The 20,593-nt window shown below is 36.0% G+C and overlaps 1 protein-coding gene across 3 annotated transcripts in view; it reads left to right on the top strand.

The window, feature by feature from the left end:
• The window catches only part of LOC149409379 (uncharacterized), a 110,007-nt gene that overhangs the window by 62,602 nt on the left and 26,812 nt on the right, over positions 1-20,593 (top strand). For all 3 annotated transcript variants that reach the window (XM_089649874.1, XM_089649876.1, XM_089649875.1), the window contains exons 8-17: positions 15-266; positions 379-852; positions 1,205-1,377; positions 3,096-3,180; positions 10,047-10,387; positions 11,897-12,171; positions 12,951-13,114; positions 13,267-13,567; positions 15,056-15,262; positions 17,378-17,510. In XM_089649874.1, coding sequence (XP_089506000.1) covers positions 15-266; positions 379-852; positions 1,205-1,377; positions 3,096-3,180; positions 10,047-10,387; positions 11,897-12,171; positions 12,951-13,114; positions 13,267-13,567; positions 15,056-15,262; positions 17,378-17,510 — 2,405 coding nt within the window. The remainder of the gene's footprint in view (positions 1-14; positions 267-378; positions 853-1,204; positions 1,378-3,095; positions 3,181-10,046; positions 10,388-11,896; positions 12,172-12,950; positions 13,115-13,266; positions 13,568-15,055; positions 15,263-17,377; positions 17,511-20,593) is intronic.

Here is a 20,593-nt window from a genome sequence, read left to right on the forward strand (position 1 = left end):
TTTTTTCACTGCAGATACTTACCATATTGCCGAAGATGAATTGGTTCTGGAATGTCGCATTCGTGGTCAGCCCAGACCCACCATATCTTGGGTAAAGGATGGAAAAGTACTGGCAGCCAATGGACGCTATCAGATGCACTATTTGGCTGACGGTGTATGCAGGCTGCTTATCAGCAGGCCAGATCCTAGTGACAGCGGCAGGTATACTTGCAAGGCAGAGAACCCACTGTGGAGTGATGAGATCAATCACCAAGTGCAATTTTCTGGTAAGTTTAATAATACGAATATCGCCATGGATGTTAAAAAGATTGCAATCGTAAAAAATATGGTGGACGAATAATAATAATGTATTAATTAATATATTTTACGCCTTCGCAGGTCGAGACATGCACTTGGCCAGTTCACCACTACGCTTCGAGTCAGTGCGCAGTGCCCGGTCAGCGCACGAAGCACGTCGCCCCTACTTCTGCCGCGTGCTAGCTGACCATGCTGTTCCCGCGGGCGGCACGATCGCCCTGCAGGTGGAGGTAGGAGGTGGCGCAGCTGAAGTGGAGTGGCGGCGTGGTGGAGTACCCCTACCGCCGGGAAGAGCACGCACCTTTGCTGATCGCAACGTCCATACCCTTGCTGTGGAGAACGCAAGTACCGAGGAATCTGGGGTGTATACGTGCACCGTGAGGAACGAGCACGGGCTCGTGGCCACCGTGGCCAATGTCAGTGTTCTGCCCCCGGGTGCACTGAGAAGCGGCAAGCCTGCCACGGTGCTTGCGAGGCCAGACCCCGATCTTACCGTGAGCGAGGGAGATGATTTCACCGTGTCTCTTAGGGCACAAGGAGATCCTAAACCTAAAGGTGACTTTTTTTAACTAATGCTACTGTTATTCGAATACGTGTCATTTTGTTAATTTTTAAAATAATTCATAGAGTTTCTTTGTACATTATTGTTAAGAGAATATATCTATTCAGATATGGCTACTTAGAACACATCTATTCAGATATGGCTACTCAGAACATTTCTATTCAGATAAGGCGATAAGGCGACATTTTTATTCTTAGTGATGGTTTTGTTACCAGATCCGTTGACACGTTTTCATCTTTCTCATGAACGATGCATAATATTAGATGGAGAGGTTATTGCGGTTGGCTTACGGCACACTCCAATCTGCCGACGGCGATGAGTGAACAAAGACTGGTTATTTTTCAGTGATCTGGATGAAGGGGGTGCGCGAGCTGACGGGCAGCTGGCGCTCGCTGAAGGAAGCCTCAGACGACTACGTGCGCTTCACGTTGAAGCGGGCGCAGATGTCAGATGCGGGCACCTACTGCATCCTGGCTAAGAACTGCTACGGGTGTGATAGGGCCTTCGTCACTGTCTTTGTAAGTTCAAAATTATCATGAAAAAAGACTTTGCCAAACAGCACAGAACATTGTGGAAAATCGTTGAAAAATAACAAATAAACAACAAACATAACTTAACCAAACGCTCTGTTTTGTCACTGTTCTGTTTAATCCGTCTTTATGTCATTAACTTTTTTAATAATATTATTTTACGGACAAAATTTTATAATATAACAACAGACGAATGGAAAGATATCGGAGACGACTGAGAAAGGAGATCTCATGTACATGTACAGCAAAAACGAAAAAGTTGGACAAAATGTAAATTTCGTGACAAGGAGAATGGTATCCATAGTAAACAGTAAACAGCATTTCCTTTTTTAAGAGTCTAGGAGGTTTATCAGTCTTTTTATAGGATGGATTAATTTTTTTTTATCCCTACATGTTTACGGTGTTGACGGTTTGATGTTATATTATGTTAGCGCATTCCGCGAATGTCAAAGTTGTGTACTCGATGAGATCTTTTATTAGTATGTATTGAACCATCCCTTTCCTATGGAATAATTGGTTAGGTTGAACCTACTATAATAATCCAAATCCCCTGAAAATTGCATAAAAATCAACTCTGAAGGGAAACCGAGAGATTTGATATTATTATGCGTATGTACAGTAAAATCCAAACTACCCCCCTATAAACAATTGTTCCAAGAAAGTGATAAATCACAAATATTCCGGTTAACACTTTCGAGATATTAATCTCGCACTATATATGCTAAACATAGATATATACATTTTTTACTAAACATTGCAGGTGTACCTAACGTTTATAAGAACTAGAAGATTTTTTCCAACATTAAGATCTTGATCCCTTTTTTATTTCAATAACGGAATGTGCTCCAAATAACTAGCGTTATTGATCCCTGCAGCACCATTGCATTATCACAGACGGCGAGACAAACACCTGCTTTGTACATGGTTGAAGTGGATGTTGACATATGAGAGAGGTCAGATCTTACGACTCGTTTAGTCTAAACTCAAAAACGGGACTATGGAATAACTTGATGGCTTTCGTATTTTTTCCGTCCATTTTTGTCTTCCTCCGTAAAGCTTGGGGAAATCTTGAAGTATACGCCAGATTTGCCCAAATTATGGGAGTTCAGAAATGTGATATCTGCTTCAACACAACTAACATTAGGCGCAATGCTTTGTTTGCCAGACCGTACAGTATCCCCTAAGACATATGACGTTGAGGAAACCTCAGAGTAGGAATAGAAAAAAAAACAACTACTAACATTCAAATTCCAATATTTGTTACTGCGCAATCTCATACATTTTATTTCTATTTTCGTTTTAATTTCGATTTGTTTCCAATAATGAATGCGTGCACATCTTAGAAACTTAAATTAATCTACTTCCAGACATTCGATCGAACTGAATCTCGGCTAATAGACTCGTTGTCGATGACAATACATTCCATCAACTGTTGGTAGCAATCGTAAACACATTCACGGACATAGGCATTTCTATGAAATCGTATGACCTTCTAACATTTAATATGCGAAATAAATGTCGGTCCTACCCGATCGGCTTTAAGTTAAGAAAATGCATTTTTAAAAAAATGTAAAAAAATTACTTTATTTTTTTCTGGTTGTTTTTTATAAACCAACGTACGTAACCAATTCAATGAAACGTGACATGCCAACTGTATGTTAAGTATTTGCAATAATTTACTTTGATGTCTTATTGTCCTTGTCCAGGTCCGGCAAAGGTTGGACTCCGAGTCTTCGGTGTCTAATTCCAGCCTCTCCGACTACAACTACTCTGACGTCACATATCTCAGAGGTATGCTACAAACTGTTTACATTTTTTATTATTTTAATTCTGTCGAATTAGAAATTATTTTGTAGTTGGCAGGTTGACACACAATTTCATGTATTTTTAATCTGCACCTAGCCCCGAAGATTTGCATACCAGTCTCCTGGTAGGTAATATCGGTAAGTGGGTACATTTCACATAACACCTTGTGTTAACTGAAATGTGCTAAATTTGGGTCATATATTATGTGCAATCATCAAGAAATCGATTTACTTTTCTGATTGACGATTTTTTAAATAAATAATGTATAAATCACCTAAAATAAGGGCAAATCAAAATATTAATTTTAGGTGATTTATTAAGTGTAACACCTGATATCATATTTAAATAGCTTAAATAAATACTTTAGGTTATTTAGTGAGATTCTTTCCAATGAAATGTGTAATGGTGCAGTCACTGCAAGACTAAGTAGATATTATTCACGAAAATGCAAATCTATGTCCAATTAGATCCGAGGATTTCTCGAACATGCATAAAGCAGTGAGAAATGGTTTTTTTCTTTGTTCATAGTACCTACAGATTTTTTTAAACTTATTTGAATTTTCGGATTGTTAAACTTTTTTAGAAAAGTAGTCATTGTCAGATTACGTATAATCCGGCAACCCATATGTATTTATTTTAATACATTCAACACAACTTGTGCCATTAGCATAAGTATAAAAAATAAGTATGAGTGTTAGTAAAAAGCATTAAATAATATGTAAACGTAGGTATAAAAAGTATTTGTTTATTAAAAATATTATAAACGTTATTTAAGTTAAGTTTATATAGAAATTTTATAATTTATAATACACATCAAACGGGGAACAGGGTTATTAACCTGAGAATTTGATTTCCTAATATCATCAAATATTGCCTGCTGCTCGATGTTACTTTCACCCGAACGAACGATGCAGCTTGTAAATATACGATTAAAACTGTTAAAGTCGCATTATTCGAACGAAAACCAAACATTATTGAGTATTAATTTAATTTTCGTAATATGTAAGTACGATATTTCTAAAAAAAAAATCTCGATAAAATGAATGGATTTTATCAATGTACCTGTTTTCAGAGATTTGATATGAATAGAGGCTTGTTCTAGTAAATGGTGAATTATTATGAAATGATGGCAGCGGCTGCTGATGAAGATATTCATAGTGAGAATAATGCCCGGCCCGCCTACGAGCCGCAGGGCGTAGATTCCCGGACTCTCACTTTTCTAATAATAAGAATTCTAGGCGCGAGTTGAGTGGAAAAACAGCCGTGCGGAGTATCCCCCAGTCTGCATATTTCAGTACTCTTACAACGGCGATGGAAACTGCCATAACAATGTGCAGGCGCGATCCCGAGTGATCCCAAACACATAATCAGGTCGATAGGTTATCGTGCCCCCGGGGAAGATGGTCGGCGAGGAGGTGGGCTTGCCCGCGGAGGGCGAGCTGTCCTTGACGACACTCAGAAGGAGTTGGTCATCTCGCGAGTCGCTGGTATCGGACTTCTTAAATTATCTCACCGCAGATCAAGGTATAAACGCTTGGCGCCGGGCCACACAGCCTTACTACAAATTTATATATTTACAATTCGCAAGAAATCACTTAATGCCTACCTGTTTGTGTTGTGCTTACTATCAGTCATAGACAACCTGTGCATGCTTGGTCAACTTATATTATTGTGGAGATAAGATGTTTATGTTTCAAACTTCTATTGTGGCCTCAAGAAATAATATTAAAGATAAACACCTTTTTATTTCATTGTAATTTGTAAATTATTGTAGATTATGCAATGCAATGATAGCAGAAGTCGGGGACGCCCGAAGAAGACATGGCACGATCAAATGAATCAGATACTCGAGTCGGGCCATGTCAAGAGTCAGAATAATAGAAGATTATGTATGAATGTGAATGAGGCAAGAAGTGTGTGCCAAGACTGAGTTGTATGGCAGTCCGTCCTCTCTGCCTACCCCTTCGGAGAAACGGCGTGATGGTTAGTTAATTAGTTCTAGTGCACTAACTTCGTGAGGTGATTTTGAATGATAGTACATACAAGTAATAGGGATAAATTAATCCAATATTTTAATGTTGTTTTTCAAGTAAAACGTTAAATTTTTTAACGAGAAAAAAATCTTCTTTGGAAAAATATTTTTGAAAACGATAATTTTATTTTTTAACTTCTACCGTCATGTAGAATCACCTCGCGAAGTGTATGTGCTTTACCCCAGGACTTCCCATATTAATAATATGTTATTATAAAACTAATCGAATATTGCGTCGAATGTAAACTTCAACAAAAAACGCGAGTGAAGAGTGACTATTTTAAAACTGTTTCTACTATAATCGTTTTATTTCTATTGTCTTCAAAACAGGTCCTTTCGTACGTTTGATTTACATTGTTTTTACGGGCGACAGCAACTTCTACCTTCGCTAGACAAAAACGACTGTTTAATAAATCATTTAATACCGAGAATTTTAAACTTTTTGCTTAAAGACCTTCTGTTGTAAATATATTTAAATGTATATGTTGTAAATTTGGTACCCAAGCATATACCTTTTTATTATAGAAACAAATTTAAAAATTACATTGATTTCTGAATATATTTCACAATTTTGATAAAAACCTTAAATCATAAATAATTCCCCAAAATATTATGATGATAAATTTATTAGGCATGTTATTAGAAAGCTTAATCCTAAATACGCGTATGCACAAATATCAGAAGATTGAAATGAAATATACTACGATACAGATATGAATTCACATTAAGATTCAAGAATTCTTTAAAATTTTAAATTCTGTACAAATTCACAATTTCTACATATTATTCCACATTCTACGTGTTAGGCGATGGGTATGTGCGAATTATATCAATTGATCTCATTGAGTATAAAGAATTCTCTCTGGCGAAAAAAACTCACATCAATTTGTAAACCATTTAAACAATTACATGCATAACACAAAATCTGTCATAATATCCTGCTGTAAAAAAACTCAATTTATGACATAATTACAACTATTTCAGAATCTCGCATCTGACGCCCTTTCGCTCGCAAATGTGTTATTTTTTTAGTGATATTTACTCGAGGATTATTAATTGGTGTGTGACATGACGAACACACTGTGGATATATTTATCTCGTCAGTTACACAAGAGATAGAGCTCGTTAGTCAGCGTGAACAAAAATAAATTGGTTCGCAGACGTGAACCTAACGCATTCATTGGATGAGTAGATTAGACATTTGGGTTCCCGATTATTCGAGCAGATCAAATTTATTGCACGAGGTTTCAAATTAAAAATAAAAATCTCTAATTTACAGATTTTATCACATAATGGATGTTGAAATATTTATATATTTTTAGTGTTCCACGAAATGTGCTGCTATTATTATCTTACAAAAACAGGACATGTATTTTTATAAATATTTTACTTTAAACTGAAGACAAAATGTATGTTTTAGATGATATGCATATTACGATGTTAATTATAAGGGGTTAAGTATTGGCATTAAATATTATAAAACATAAAGAACGAATTATTACAATCAAAAGATCAATCTTCGTTAGAAAAATCTTTTGATTATTAGCAGTCTGTCACCTCTTTCAAAACCTCTACATACAAATAATGTCGAATGCATGTGCTTATTAAAGAAAGAACTCGCAAAAGCTACCTTGGACGCTAATTAAACGGAATTTTTGTTCATCTTTAACCGTAAGAAGGTCATATTCAGCATAAAATAAACTATTTGTGTAAAATTCTATTACCAATTTTGATTTGGTTAAAAAAAAGGTTGTTAGTTTTTAACCTAGAGTAGAATGTACTTCTTGTGTTTTAGCGACTCCTCAATCCAAATATAATTTCATAAAATGCTATGTTATAGAATAGTAATTTGCCTGATAATTTGTATAAATTAGACACTTTAAATTAATTTGTGAGAGCACGACCCTAGTGCTTATCGACCTGATTCATTTAAGCATTACGCAAAACTGGCCTAACGCATTAACGCAGTTTTAATGTATCGACAATTTTAAAAGGCTTTTGGCATATTGGCAAAATCAATAGATTCGACTTTGACAGCACTTGCAATAATACTGGCTCAGATTTCGAATAAAATTATGCAACTTTTGGCGCGGCCAGTCTTTGTCAGTCAATTTCGTTAATCCCTTGTTCAGAGTGGAGGGAACTTAGTGTGCAAGACGTCCATCATTGTCGAAACGTGACTTGATCATGGAATTGGATGAGCTTTGTCTAGTGCCCACGGAAGGTATTTGCCCCAACCTCCCCTCAGCCATTCTTCACTCCGCCCATCATTTTCACACATCGTTTTCAGGTCATGAACTGTGTCAGCTCAATCACCTCACCACCCTAAATTATAAATAATGTTTTATTACACAACGTAAACGTCACATAGTCTTTTTTCTTCTTCTAGCCATTTATCGATGATTAAAATAAGAAATTGAAAAAATTGTAGGTGGAGCATAATTTAAAAGAATAAAGATGAAATATTTATATACAGTGAAATAAAAATATCTACGTTTATTAAAAACTCTGCTAGTCTGCAAAATCTCATTGGATTTATAGTATTAGTGGCCTTAATTTTATTGAAAGTCAATTAAACTTATGTGTGTGTATTTTAATTTAACTATATCTAATATCATCCAGTCTCATTTAAATTAAAAAATGTATATTTTTATTATGATTATGCATTTTGCTTTTTTATATGGTTTAATTTATATTTTTATTTCGACGTTATATTATTATTCTAGTAATTACATTATATAATCTATATGCGGCTACCATGATATGTGAAGTATTATTTACGAAGGACATAAATTGTAAAGTGTAAAAGAAATATAAATTAAATTTTAAAAAATATTAAAATTTGATGTTAAAAATGTGGTAACAATGATAATTTTCATTGAAAAGAAAAAATAAAATTACACTTTCTGTGAAAAGAATTCATTGTTGAAGACTAAAAAATGGATAATATTTACATTCATTTGTTTATTGTTTATTAGGAGCATTAAACAGATTGATAGTAAATAAAACAAAATACATATAAGAGTATTGGATAAAAAGTAAAGTTTGGAAAAAAATAGAAAACTACTAGCAACAATTGCAAAATAAAAGGTAATAACATTTTTTTAATCATTGAGCACGACATACGATATACGAAAATTAGAAACAAACAAAATCAGAAAATCGTTTGGAGTGGCTATTATTGTCGTTAATGATCAAAATATTACAATTTAAGGTTTTACTCATCAAATATAATTATAATTATATAATATAATTATATCTATAATTATATAATATTTAATATTTATTATATAATATAATTATACTCATTAATTTCAAAAATAATAATATTATTTTTGATATACATTATATTTCAAAAATAATATTATAATTTTTTTTTTCATTTTATTTATCTTTAAACTTAAAATAGATCCACTTCATGTGGTCTAGTGAAAACATAGTTACATTTATACATTACAATTCTCATTTTTCTTATTTCTAATACATACTTATTACGTACATATTTTTTTCATTTTTCTTTAAACACGCTTATTCTATGTATATTTTAATTTCATTAAGAATTCATTTGGATTCTTTTATGGAGCAAACAATTCTGTGTTTTTGATTTGTTCAAATATTTCAGTCTATTTTTTTCTTTTTATCTTGTATGGTGTGTTTTTGGAAGTCTTTAGTATACTGTAGTTTGTCTCTGAAGTAAGATGGTTGTAAATTGTTAAAAACTTTGTGGATAAAAATTAAAACGTTAAAGATATTTTTAACACTCATTAAGTATATGTATTTCGCTTTAGTATTTACTGGATTGGTTTACATTTATTACATTCAACATTTGTCTCATCGCTCTATTCTGGATTATTTGGTATTTTTTTAGCAACCGCGTTACTAAGAATACTAGACGTAGGTATTAATGTTTTAAAAAAACTTTTTTTTTTACGGGTTGATTTTTTTTTCGTAATTTTTCTTATTTATTTATTTATTGTTTGAAACATTTACAGAGTGTTAACAATTATTACATTTATATTATTTGCATGGAAATGTGCACAGATATTAACACCCCAATTAAAAATGTTCACAGCATGCGTAAACAAGGTTTAGTTGATATTAGGCGAAGATGCTAGTAGTGAAAGAAAAAAAAACATAAATAATAATAATTAAAAAGAAATATAAGACATGAATATTAAATATGAAATATAGTAAATGTACAGAGAAAGGATAAGGAAAAAAAGTAAAGAAAATAATAAAGCAATTATATCTCTTAACTGTTCTCCATAACATAAATTGGTAGAAAATTGTTAATTTGTTTTTTAAAATATGCGAGACTGTTTGCGAATATATCTATAAGGTCGCATTCAACTGTAGTGTACAGACGACACGTTCGAGACAGTGGATTGAAATATGCAATATTGTTATTAAATATTTCAATATGGAATATATTTAGGCTCCTTAAGTTATGTCTATTAGGAACTTTAATATGAATATTGTTCAGACAATTAGTGGTAAGAAGTTTATCATGAATAATTTTATATAAACATATTAAGTCCGCAAATTGTATTTATTCGTCCTTATCTACTCTGACAATAAAATCGGCATTTTCTTCAAAATTATTGAGCATAGAATTATTCCCAGGTATTATATCTTATTTTATAGGTGAGTTGGAGTTATTAATTTTAAAAAGTCTAAATATTGTCTTTGGAAATACAACAAAATATAACAAAGATTATTAACCAACAAAAGAAGGAGAAAACAGCGCAGGTCTGTGTATAGTTAGTATGTATATTCTTATTGCATCCAAGTGTTTTAATAATGACCTTCGCTATTCCAGACGTTCCGCAAGCCATAGTCGGTGAGCCCGAAGTGTCGGAACTGGGCCCGGACTGGGTGTCTCTGCGATGGGTGCGCCCGCTGCGCGGTTCCGCGGCTCCCGTGTTGGCCTACCGCGTGGAGGCCTGGATGCAGGGCGCCGAGGGCGGCGCGCGATGGGCACTGCTCGGCCTCACACCTGTCAACGGCTTCGACGCCTTTCGCATGGCGCCCGGCGCTTACCTCTTCAGGGTGACGCCTCGCAACAGGTACGGCTGGGGCGAGTCAAAGCAGTCGAGCAACGCGGTGCAGGTTGGCGGTAAACCGACGCTACCAGAGTTTACAACGCCGCTACAGGGACAAGTATGTTATTTATTACTATATTTATAAGCGAACTGTCACTATGCCTAATATAGAAATCACGATGGGATTAGCTCTTATAAAGTACGTTTTCTCATTCAGGGTTTTCCAATAAGAGGTATTATTTTTAATAGCCCGCTATTTCGGTAGATGTTACTTTTGAAGCTGTCATTTTTTGGCATTTGACAAGTGGAAATTACATTATTAATAAAAATGGAACGATACAAGCTTCAACAACGCATTTAAATTATTAAAATTCACTTGAGTGAATCAAATGCAAATCATCTTGAGTGATGAGGCCCATTTCCACCTCGGTGGCTTCGTCAACAAGCAAAATTGTCGCATCTGGGGCTCGAAAAACCCAAGAGTTATTGTTTTATCTTGTTTATCCTCAACGTGTGACTGTTTGGTGCGGTTTATGGTTCGGCGGAGTCATTGGACCTTACTTTTTCGAAAATGAGGCTGGAGCAACAGTTACGGTGAATGGATTGCGCTATCGAGAGATGATTAATGATTTTTTTATGGCCGGAATTGGATAGTATTAATCAGGACAACGTTCACTTTCAACAAGACGGCGCTACGTGCCACACAAGCAACGAAACCATTGATCTTTTACGATCGAATATCAAAATAACACCTCTTATTGGAAAACCCTGTACAACTCAGTACTCGTTGTGGTTAATGTTGAAAAAAATGGAAGAAATTGTACTACTTGACTTAATAAGTCTAATATATAATAGTCTTAAACTAATTAGTTTTTAAATAAATTAAACGAAAATACTTGGTTTTAAGTCAATTTATTGATATGTTTTACTATCTACCGGTTTCGGTACCTCCGTACCATCATCAGGACTGTTATAAAATTATATATTTTGAAAAAATAATTAGTATTTAATGCTAGTACCATTTTCATTTCCATTTTAAGTAAAACACTTTTTTCTATTGATATCTATAACCTCAAGAACTACAAATAAGTTAAAATTCGACCAGCACCATCGTATTTTAGAGAACTTATAATTTGGGGTAGGGGTGTAGAGACGTTAAAAATTGTGGTTGAATGGTTTTGTGGATGAAAAATCTTGAAAAAATTGTTACAATATAAAAATAAAATAAAATTGATCTCGAAAACCATAACAATTCTATCTTTCAAGTTGGAACCAACCATACACATTCACAAAATTTAATATATATTTATATATTAACAAATTAATAAATTAAACAATGTGTTGCTCTGAAATCAAAGAAACGACATTTAAATGTTTATTTGTCGATCTTTTTTTATTAAACAATTAAATATATCAATCACTCAAATGTCAGCTACATAGCGAGAAAATAATAATGCTGTTTAATTTGTAACCAAGACAACACATCAATGACATTTGAAAAGCGTATAAAATAAAATAAAAATTCATAATTCAAACACAAAGGAATCTTAGACATTTCTAGGTAGGTACTTATTCCTTTACATATATTATTACTTATTACATTATTTACATATACATAAAATTCCAGGTGAAAGCTCTCGTCGGCGAATCGCTGACCCTCGTGTGCGTGGTGTCCGCCTCGCCCACGCCGACCGTGTGCTGGCTCCGTGACGGGGAGGAAATCGACGGCGACGGGCCCAGCCCGGGCGGACGCTGTAGCCTGACGGTGGCGCGAGTGGCGCACCACCACGCCGGCCGCTTCAGCTGTCGCGCCACCACGGCTGCCGGCACCGCCACCACCTTCGCGCGAGTGGCCGTAGTCACCGACAGGAAGATCTGGGAGGCGGACGAGAAATTCAAAAAGTGGGTTTTTTGTTCATTTATTACATTTGTTTACTGACTATTATCCAAAAATAACAAAGCATATAAAACGAACTGAAAAACATAAAAAAGTGGTGTGTAGGTACATAGCTACAAATTAGCTATACCTGAATAAAGCAATGACGAATTGCACAAAAACTTCCAATCAACAATTTCAATCAGTAATATATACAGGTACCTAGCTACAAATTAGCTATACCTGAATAAAGCAATGACAAATTGCACAAAAACTTGCAATCAACAATTTCAATCAGTAATATTATGAATACTGAGCATTTTTTTAATGAAATACACGATTCATGCGATATCATATATGTTTTCTAGCTCATAAGGCCTCAGGCCTTTCTGTTCGTTCTGTTCTGAAGGTCGGAATATTTCTTAACGGATCCGAAAACTGTTTTTGAAAGGTGATGAATAAACGCTTTCAAATTTTATTTTTAGAAATAAGTTCATGTTAAAATTTTTAAGGCAAAAATAAAAAAAATTAAATGAATAATGGAACTTTTGGTAACTAAAACTACTGATAGTGAAAAAATATAAAAACACAATTTTTTATTTGAAAAATGTATTATAAACGTTAATGTCACCTCAATTGTTTGTCGTTTTGTCATAAAAGAATGAATAAAAATCACGAAGTCAAAGTGCAGTCGGAACTTTTGGGTTCATAAAGGTGCACGTTTTAATTCTACTGTGGTTGACTTCTAGATTTGAATACAAAAGGGTGGTTTTTTCTCCATCTAACATCCTGCAACGTTTTCCAGGTACCGAGAGAGCGAGACCGAGGACTGTGCACCTGTGTTCTCCATGCGCATCCGTGACCGCCGCGTGCAGGTGACCTACCCAGTGCGGTTAACGTGCCGTGTGGACGGCCGTCCTGCACCGCTGCTGCAGTGGACCAAAGACGGAGAGCCCCTGATGCAGGATGGTACGTTACAGATAAACTGTAATTGAACTGGTACAGATAATTTACTTTTGAAAGTGCTGGTCATGTTCACTTAATTTTATCCACTTTAGTAACTGTTTTCGTTCAGAATGTATCAAAATAGGAGCTCCGATTAAGAATATTTTAATTTTCAGAGCGTCATACATTCTCCAGCGCCGAACGCTTCCACACTCTGGAAATATCCAGCGCCCGACTGGAAGACAGCGCGATTTACGCCGCGCACGCCTCTAACCCTCTAGGCGCTGTCAAGTGCGCGGCGTCGCTTACCGTCGACAAGGGCTTGCGCGCATACCTGGCACCCGAGTTCACCTTCGCGCCCGACACGCTCTACCGCGTGCACGAGGGAGAGGATCTGGTTATCCGGGCGTGCGTGGAGGCTTACCCTAGCGTCGGCGTGGCGTGGCATCGCGACGGCACTCGTCTGCGTCCAAGCAGGTTAGTATTTTAAATAATAACTCAGAACGCGCTACCCAGCATAGATTTAAAAATATATCATTCTTAGCCAGAGTAAATACGGCAACCAGACAAAACAGCACAGTGACAAAATAGAACACATTTGAAAACGGATGTGATGTTATGAAAAGTGAATTTTATAAAAAATAATTATTATTTAATTTTTTATGAAATCGAAAATAATGTGACTTTACTGGGGTACCCCGTTATAAGGTCAAATTGTATTTGGTTTTGTGTATGAATTATAAATTAGATCAAGATATTTTTTACCGATTGAAAAAAACTTAGTTAACTAGGTATCACTTTTCACGCCTTTATGTCACTTTTCAACAGTTTGTCATGGAACCGTTAAATACAAGGAACTACATGCAAAAGCCTTGCATGTAAATGTATGCAAATTTCCACTGAAAAGTGGCACATTCCAGTATGCACTACCTTGGTATCTAGTCACAAAAAGAATTTATTTTTTTAGTTCAAGATCAGTTTTTTTACTGTCTTTAAAGAAGATACACAGTAAAAAACAAGCAATTAATCATTGGAACCATTTTGGCATTTTCAGTATGCTATATTGCATTATAGAAACACTTCAAATTTGCACTAATGAAAAATACGGCCAAAATAAAACAAAACACACAATTGTTATGCATTTATGCCATATTCGTTGCACCTAGAATTCAGTGATATGTATTGATCTCCCGTTACTTAAATGTAAAAAAAAAAACTTAAAGAAAAATTGTCCTACGTCATTTATTCTAGACATTTAATTTTAAAACTTTCTAAATACGAGAATTGACATATCAGTCCACATAAATTACATATTTTCCCTAAAGACACACCCCGTCACAAATGGCGAAAGCGGAAGATTATAGCACAAAAAACAAAATAGGCAGTAATAATAACAGATATTTCGTAAACACAAACGAACACCGCCATCGATCTGTCGTAAAATTAACAATTTTGGATTAAAGTTAAGATGTCATGTTTACGCTTTCGAGAAGGCTCCTTTTTTGAACTTATTTAAACAAAAAAACATTACAGAATGAAACAAACAGAAACACACGCGACGGTTGCTCGAATAAATAGATGTCTAACCGAAATGTCTCAACACAACAATAATTTATTGTTAACCCTCCTGACTGGTAAAATGGTCAGCAAGAGAAAACTAGATGGCGGTACATTAACTGTTTGTGCAGGGGTAACACTAACCGTTTGTGATAACACTAACCGTCGGCGTACAAGTATAAAGCTTAGCGCTCGACTTACTGAACACCGGCGAGTTACAGATCTTGATTTTGTGCTTTCAACTATTAAAAACAACGGCGGATTATAGTTGTTATCCAACAATCGAGCGGCGGATTGCTGAGAGAGTACTGAATAAATGTATATATTCTTTTTTTTTTCTTCAATAATTTCAAAATTTGCTTATAATGCATATAAAAAAAGATTCATTGTAATCTTGTAACTTTCCAGACGAGCCGTGTTTACGCTAGACCGCGAGGGTGAGTTAGAGATGACGCTGGCATGGGTTACACGGCGGGACGCGGGCGTGTACACCGTGACGGCCAACAACATGGTGGGGCGCGCGACTTGCTCTGCGCGTGTGGAGGTGCTGGCGCCCAGGGGAGACCGCGCCGAAGCTTACGACCAGCCGCCTATTCTCATCACGCCCTCATTACCGTAAGTACTTTAATTGACTTGTCAAGTAAATTTACTTTTCCACTCTAGATGACGACAAAACTGCATTCTGGAAACTTTCAAAAACCCTTAGAAAACCCTCCACCATAATAAGTCCCCTTACGGGCCCAAAAGGCACAGTTTATTCCTCTCGAGACAAAGCCGAGACTTTTGTAGAGAGTCTCGAAAACAATTTTCCCCAAAGTCTCAGCCATCATGGCCGAAATCCTGACAGACAATCCAATCCCATTCGCAACCCCTCAGGAAATAACAAAAATTATTGAAAAATCAAAACGAAAAAATCTCCCGGTCCGGACTCAATCTCAAATAAAATTTTAAAATGCCTCCCTTCCAAAGCCGTCTGCTCTCTTACAGCCATCAGCAATGCGTCATTTAGACTTCGAGCACTCCCACAAGACGTTAAAACAGCTGACGTTATTCTTATCCCCAAATCTGGTAAAGATCCCCTTTTAGCCCAAATCCACAGCTATCAGCCTTCTTCCCTGCGCATGAGAAGTTCTAGAAAAACTTATCCCCGTCAGGCTTAAAAAACAGTTGACGAACTTAAGCTCATCACCGACTTCCAACATGGCTTTCGATCGGGCCACTCCACTCTCCACCAACTCTTGCGGATGGTCGAAGAAATAACTAACGGTTTCAATTATCGCCAACACACGGAAGTCCTCTCCCTAGACGTCTGCAAAGCATTTGACAAAGTATGGCTCAGAGGTCTCATTTATAATATGAACTTCCTAAGTATTCCCCGCTTCACGCTTCAGAGTCTCTTTAGAAAAAACTTCAAACATTTCAGAATAAAGCCATACGCTTAGCCCTGGGTCCCCCCAAATGGTTAAGGGTAACCCAACTCCACAAAGATTCTGAAACCCCCTTATTAAAAAATCACATCTTAAGTCTCGCGGAAATATTTTATGCAGGTATTCTCACCCATGAAAACGCGTCCTTAAATTGCCTCGCCCGGTACTACGAAAAAGTACGTAGCTACCACAAATAAAAAACCTAAACAAATCCTTTATAAAGTTTAACCTCCCCATATTGCATCCATGACCCTATGCTAATAATTTTTCACAAACAACCAAATAAACAAATTTTTTAACAACCACTATTTTAAAATCATGATGAAAGAGAAAGGGGCCTTTTTGGCCCAGAGCTCTGTACGCCAGTATTTCAAAAATTCAAAAAAAGTAAATTTATTTACCATCTTGTTTTCAACGAGGGCAGGAGATTTTACTGTTATGTGATCTATACGATATATGTACCGACGTTTATTTTATAATGTACTGTTAAATATGTAAAAAACAAATAATAGGTTTTCACTGATGTTTTTTTATTTTTATTACTGAATATAAAAGAGCTCCTAAAGCCTACGGGGATGGGATGGTGGGAGGTAGATAAAGGGATTTGATCTAGCATGTGTAGAGTAATGTGTATTGTGTGAATGTTATTTATTAATTTTAGTTTGGTAAATGTGAGGTGATATGTTGAATAAGTCAAATTCAAAAATATTCTTAATATTTGAAGCGTGGTGAATGGATGCTTTTTGTTTTAGGTTAGTGTTGCATCGGGGAGTGTTTAATGTGTTTAATATTGGGCACTCTTAATTGAATTAATTCAAGTAATTCATGGTAATCTATCACAGAGGAGCTTATTTTTTTGTAAAAATAGTAGATCTGCGGAAAAATTCGAAAACACGGCTGATATGCGTTGAAAGTGAACGCTAGTTCTTTTTGTTTGTGACGGCAGCGCTACCTAAGTGTTTGTAGAGGTACGAGCGCACTATTTCACTCAGTGCCAGCGGAGCAAACTGTGCCAATCCAATAATTCTATTTTTATAGGATTAACATCATCCAAAAATGTATTTTTAATTATGTGTTACCTTTCTTTTATTCTTTGAGTCTTTCTCATTATTTCTAAGGGTGGTACAGCATTGAACAACGCCTACCTACCTTTGATAGATATATTTTTTATGGGTGGTGCAGCATTGAACAATCCCTGCCTACCTTGAGAGGACCTAGAGTAGAGAGTGGAGAGAATCAAAGATATTTGAGAGACACCTGTGGGAGAACGACAAAGAAGACTGCAAACCAATTTATTTTCCAGGTACTCCAAGGAACCCATGTTCACCAAGAAGCCTCGTTCTTCCGAAGCCAAGGAGGGTGACACGGTAGTCATCCTATGCGAGGTCATTGGTGACCCCAAACCAGAGGTCATTTGGCTGAGAGACTTCCTCAAGGTAGGAATATTATACACATATTTCTTAAAAATTTCACAAGTAAATACATGTTTTACACAGCAACAAGAAACCACAAGAATTAACAAAATGAAAAAGCAAAAATTATGGCCAATAGAACATTTTGGAGTTTAACCCTTTCCGGGAGAATGCCACGCGTTGCGCGGATGTCGGAAGTAAATTCTCCCTAAACTATGATTATACCAAGGGCTCAAAAACTTCAAAATTCAAATTACCCAATTTTAATGACACATATTATTTGAATCTCATATTTTGCTCACTTGTAAGAGAGATATTAACCAGTATGTACTTCGACCAGGTACGTTTACCTACCTGCTCGAGGGATTGTACACAAGTATACGGTGACCATACTACATAAATCTTGAGTCAAATATTGTACAGATATTGACAAATTTTGGGTGATTCTGATTGTTGATATATTTATAAATCTATTCCTTATTACGGAAAATTTACATTGGACGGTTTGTCACGACCAAATTTGGCATTTACCTCTATGATTGTATTGCAACAATAATTAAAAAAAACTTGGTGGAAACAATACCAAGATACCACATATATACTGATCGCAGAAAAAACATACAATTTTTTATATACAGGTGTCCGGGGATAAAGCGCATTAATTTTGGGAGGTGATTCTATTCCTGCTGGATTAAAAATACTCATTCGTTCGTCTTTATCCACCTTCGAATGCACATATCTTTGTGATGATCACACGACTTATTTCCATAACTTTCGTGGCGTAAATGAACTTTGTCTTATTATCTAACCCTTTCCGGATCATCTTTAGTCGGAATGGTGGTGAGCCCGCGCACTACGTCCAGCATGTTTGAATTCATTTTCTGAGAAATCGGGAGTAAACTCTGCCTTAATTAAGATTATTCCAGGTTTGCAGAATCCTCGAAAATGTAAATTACCCAATTTTAATGACAACTTTATTCGAAAATACGTATTTTCCTAATATTATTTGAATCTCATATTTTGCTCAAATATACAAAAAACCAAATCAGCATCTTTTGGGTTACTAAAACTTTAGGTAGCACTAATATTTTTTCTGTTTTATGCTCCGGTTACAGGTTAAAAAAACACAGTTTGCTTTCCTAACCCGTGCACGATTGGAGGACGCGCGCCTTGAATTGAACACGGATTTGGAAAGAGAATTAGCTTAACAAACCCGTGCGTGTTTCAAGACAGTACTGCCTCTTATTGAACACAGAAAATTAAATACGCCCCCCGGACACCTTGCATTGTAAATATTATTATCCATTTATTTTCCAAAAATAATAATGTCGCCACCCCAAAAGCTTAGGGACTTACATGGTTAACAAAAGGATATTACATCAAATGCGTAAGTGAACGTGTATAAATTTAAAGCGGCCGCTACACTACTCGCTTCGACGCTTCGACGAAGTCCTCGACGAAGTTAGCCGAAGTTCGAAGTGTGTGCCCACACACTCGTGCAACTTCGCGAGTAACTCAGTCCAACCAGTCAGTGATTGGTTTATTTATGCCGTGACGCTTCGAGTCCTTTGACTCGGGCGCATTTACCGACAACAATCGGAAGTCGGGCGAAGCGAAGCGAAGTTGCCCGAAGCGTAGTGAAGTTCGTGCCCACACTATCGTATTCGGTCAACTTCGATCAACTTCGCGAGTAGTGTAGCTGGACTATAAAAGCCTACTCGCGAAGTTGATCGAAGTTGACCGAATACGATAGTGTGGGCACGAACTTCACTTCGCTTCGGGCAACTTCGCTTCGCTTCGCCCGACTTCCGATTGTTGTCGGTAAATGCGCCCGAGTCAAAGGACTCGAAGCGTTACTCGCCAAGTTGCACGAGTGTGTGCGCACGCACTTCGAACTTCGGCTAACTTCGTCGAGGACTTCGTCGAAGCGTCGAAGCGAGTAGTGTAGCTGACACTTAAGGTTTTAAACACGCAGAATATTTATCGGCCACAAAGACTTAAGTTATAATAATTTGTGACAAAATGAGAACAGAATTGGAGGAGAATAGAAATAACGGTTTTATTAAAAAAAATGTGTATATACTAAATGAGTGCCTATCTTAAAAACTTTGGTTTCAAAACGTTATTCAAAAGGTTTCACTTAAGGCGATGCCATACGTAGTAATGTAAAATCATGTGTTTTTGGTTTGAAAATTTGGTCGCCTAGAAATGTTTCAGATGCTTTAATTAAATATTACGAGTAGAATACATCTTTGAGCCTTTTAAATAGTCGAGTGTTTTTTAGATAAGTCTTTTTATAAGCCCAGAAAAAAATAAAGTATAAGGCCTATGAAAACTGCTTTAAAGTTCAAAATCTCCTACTTACGAACCCATTTTCGGTTATGATTTTATTGTATAATGTGGCAAATTAAGTTATTTATAAAATGATTGAAAAAAAAAATATTTATGCCTGAACATCCACAAAATAAAATAAAAGGCACTTTTTGGCAATGTTTTTTTCTTGGATAAATCAAAACAGGCGGATGGTGTTAAGCGGGAATTTAAACCTTATCGCTATCTACGTAAGGGTTGTTATTGATAACGGCTCAATTTAAAATATTACACGACCTAGTGCATCGCCTTAATGTTAATAAATGACAATAACCTAAAATACGCAACTAAACCTTTTAAACTAAGCCTTATTATTTAAAATTTGTTCACACACTTCACAATTTTCTTTCCCCACTTTCTTACCATCGGAGGCACCGATCCAAAAAGATAAACCAAATCAATACAAAACCAAATCATAAAAAGGTTCGAAAATTTGCTTGGCGTACTGTTAGCTAACCAGGTGATGCCTGCCACCTTTTGTAAACATGTAAAGTTAGCTTAGGTGCTCGCAGCGGTACATCTGAAGTGGGCGAAGTGGCGCTAGTATTACGGAGACGGTGACAGTGTGTGGGCGTGAAGTACAATTTTGACCAACTGTTATTTATTTTCAAAGTTCCCGCGCTATATGTGTTTCTAATTATTTATATTTTTGAAAATGTTGTGACACCTTTGAAACGGTTCGTATTTGCATTTTGTTTTTTATTTACTTACAACTTTTCACCGATTAATAGTGATTA

The sequence above is a fragment of the Hesperophylax consimilis genome, chromosome 31 (genome assembly GCF_061612785.1).
Source record: "Hesperophylax consimilis isolate HC1 chromosome 31, BYU_Hcon_1.0, whole genome shotgun sequence".
Taxonomy (NCBI): Eukaryota; Metazoa; Arthropoda; class Insecta; order Trichoptera; family Limnephilidae; genus Hesperophylax; species Hesperophylax consimilis.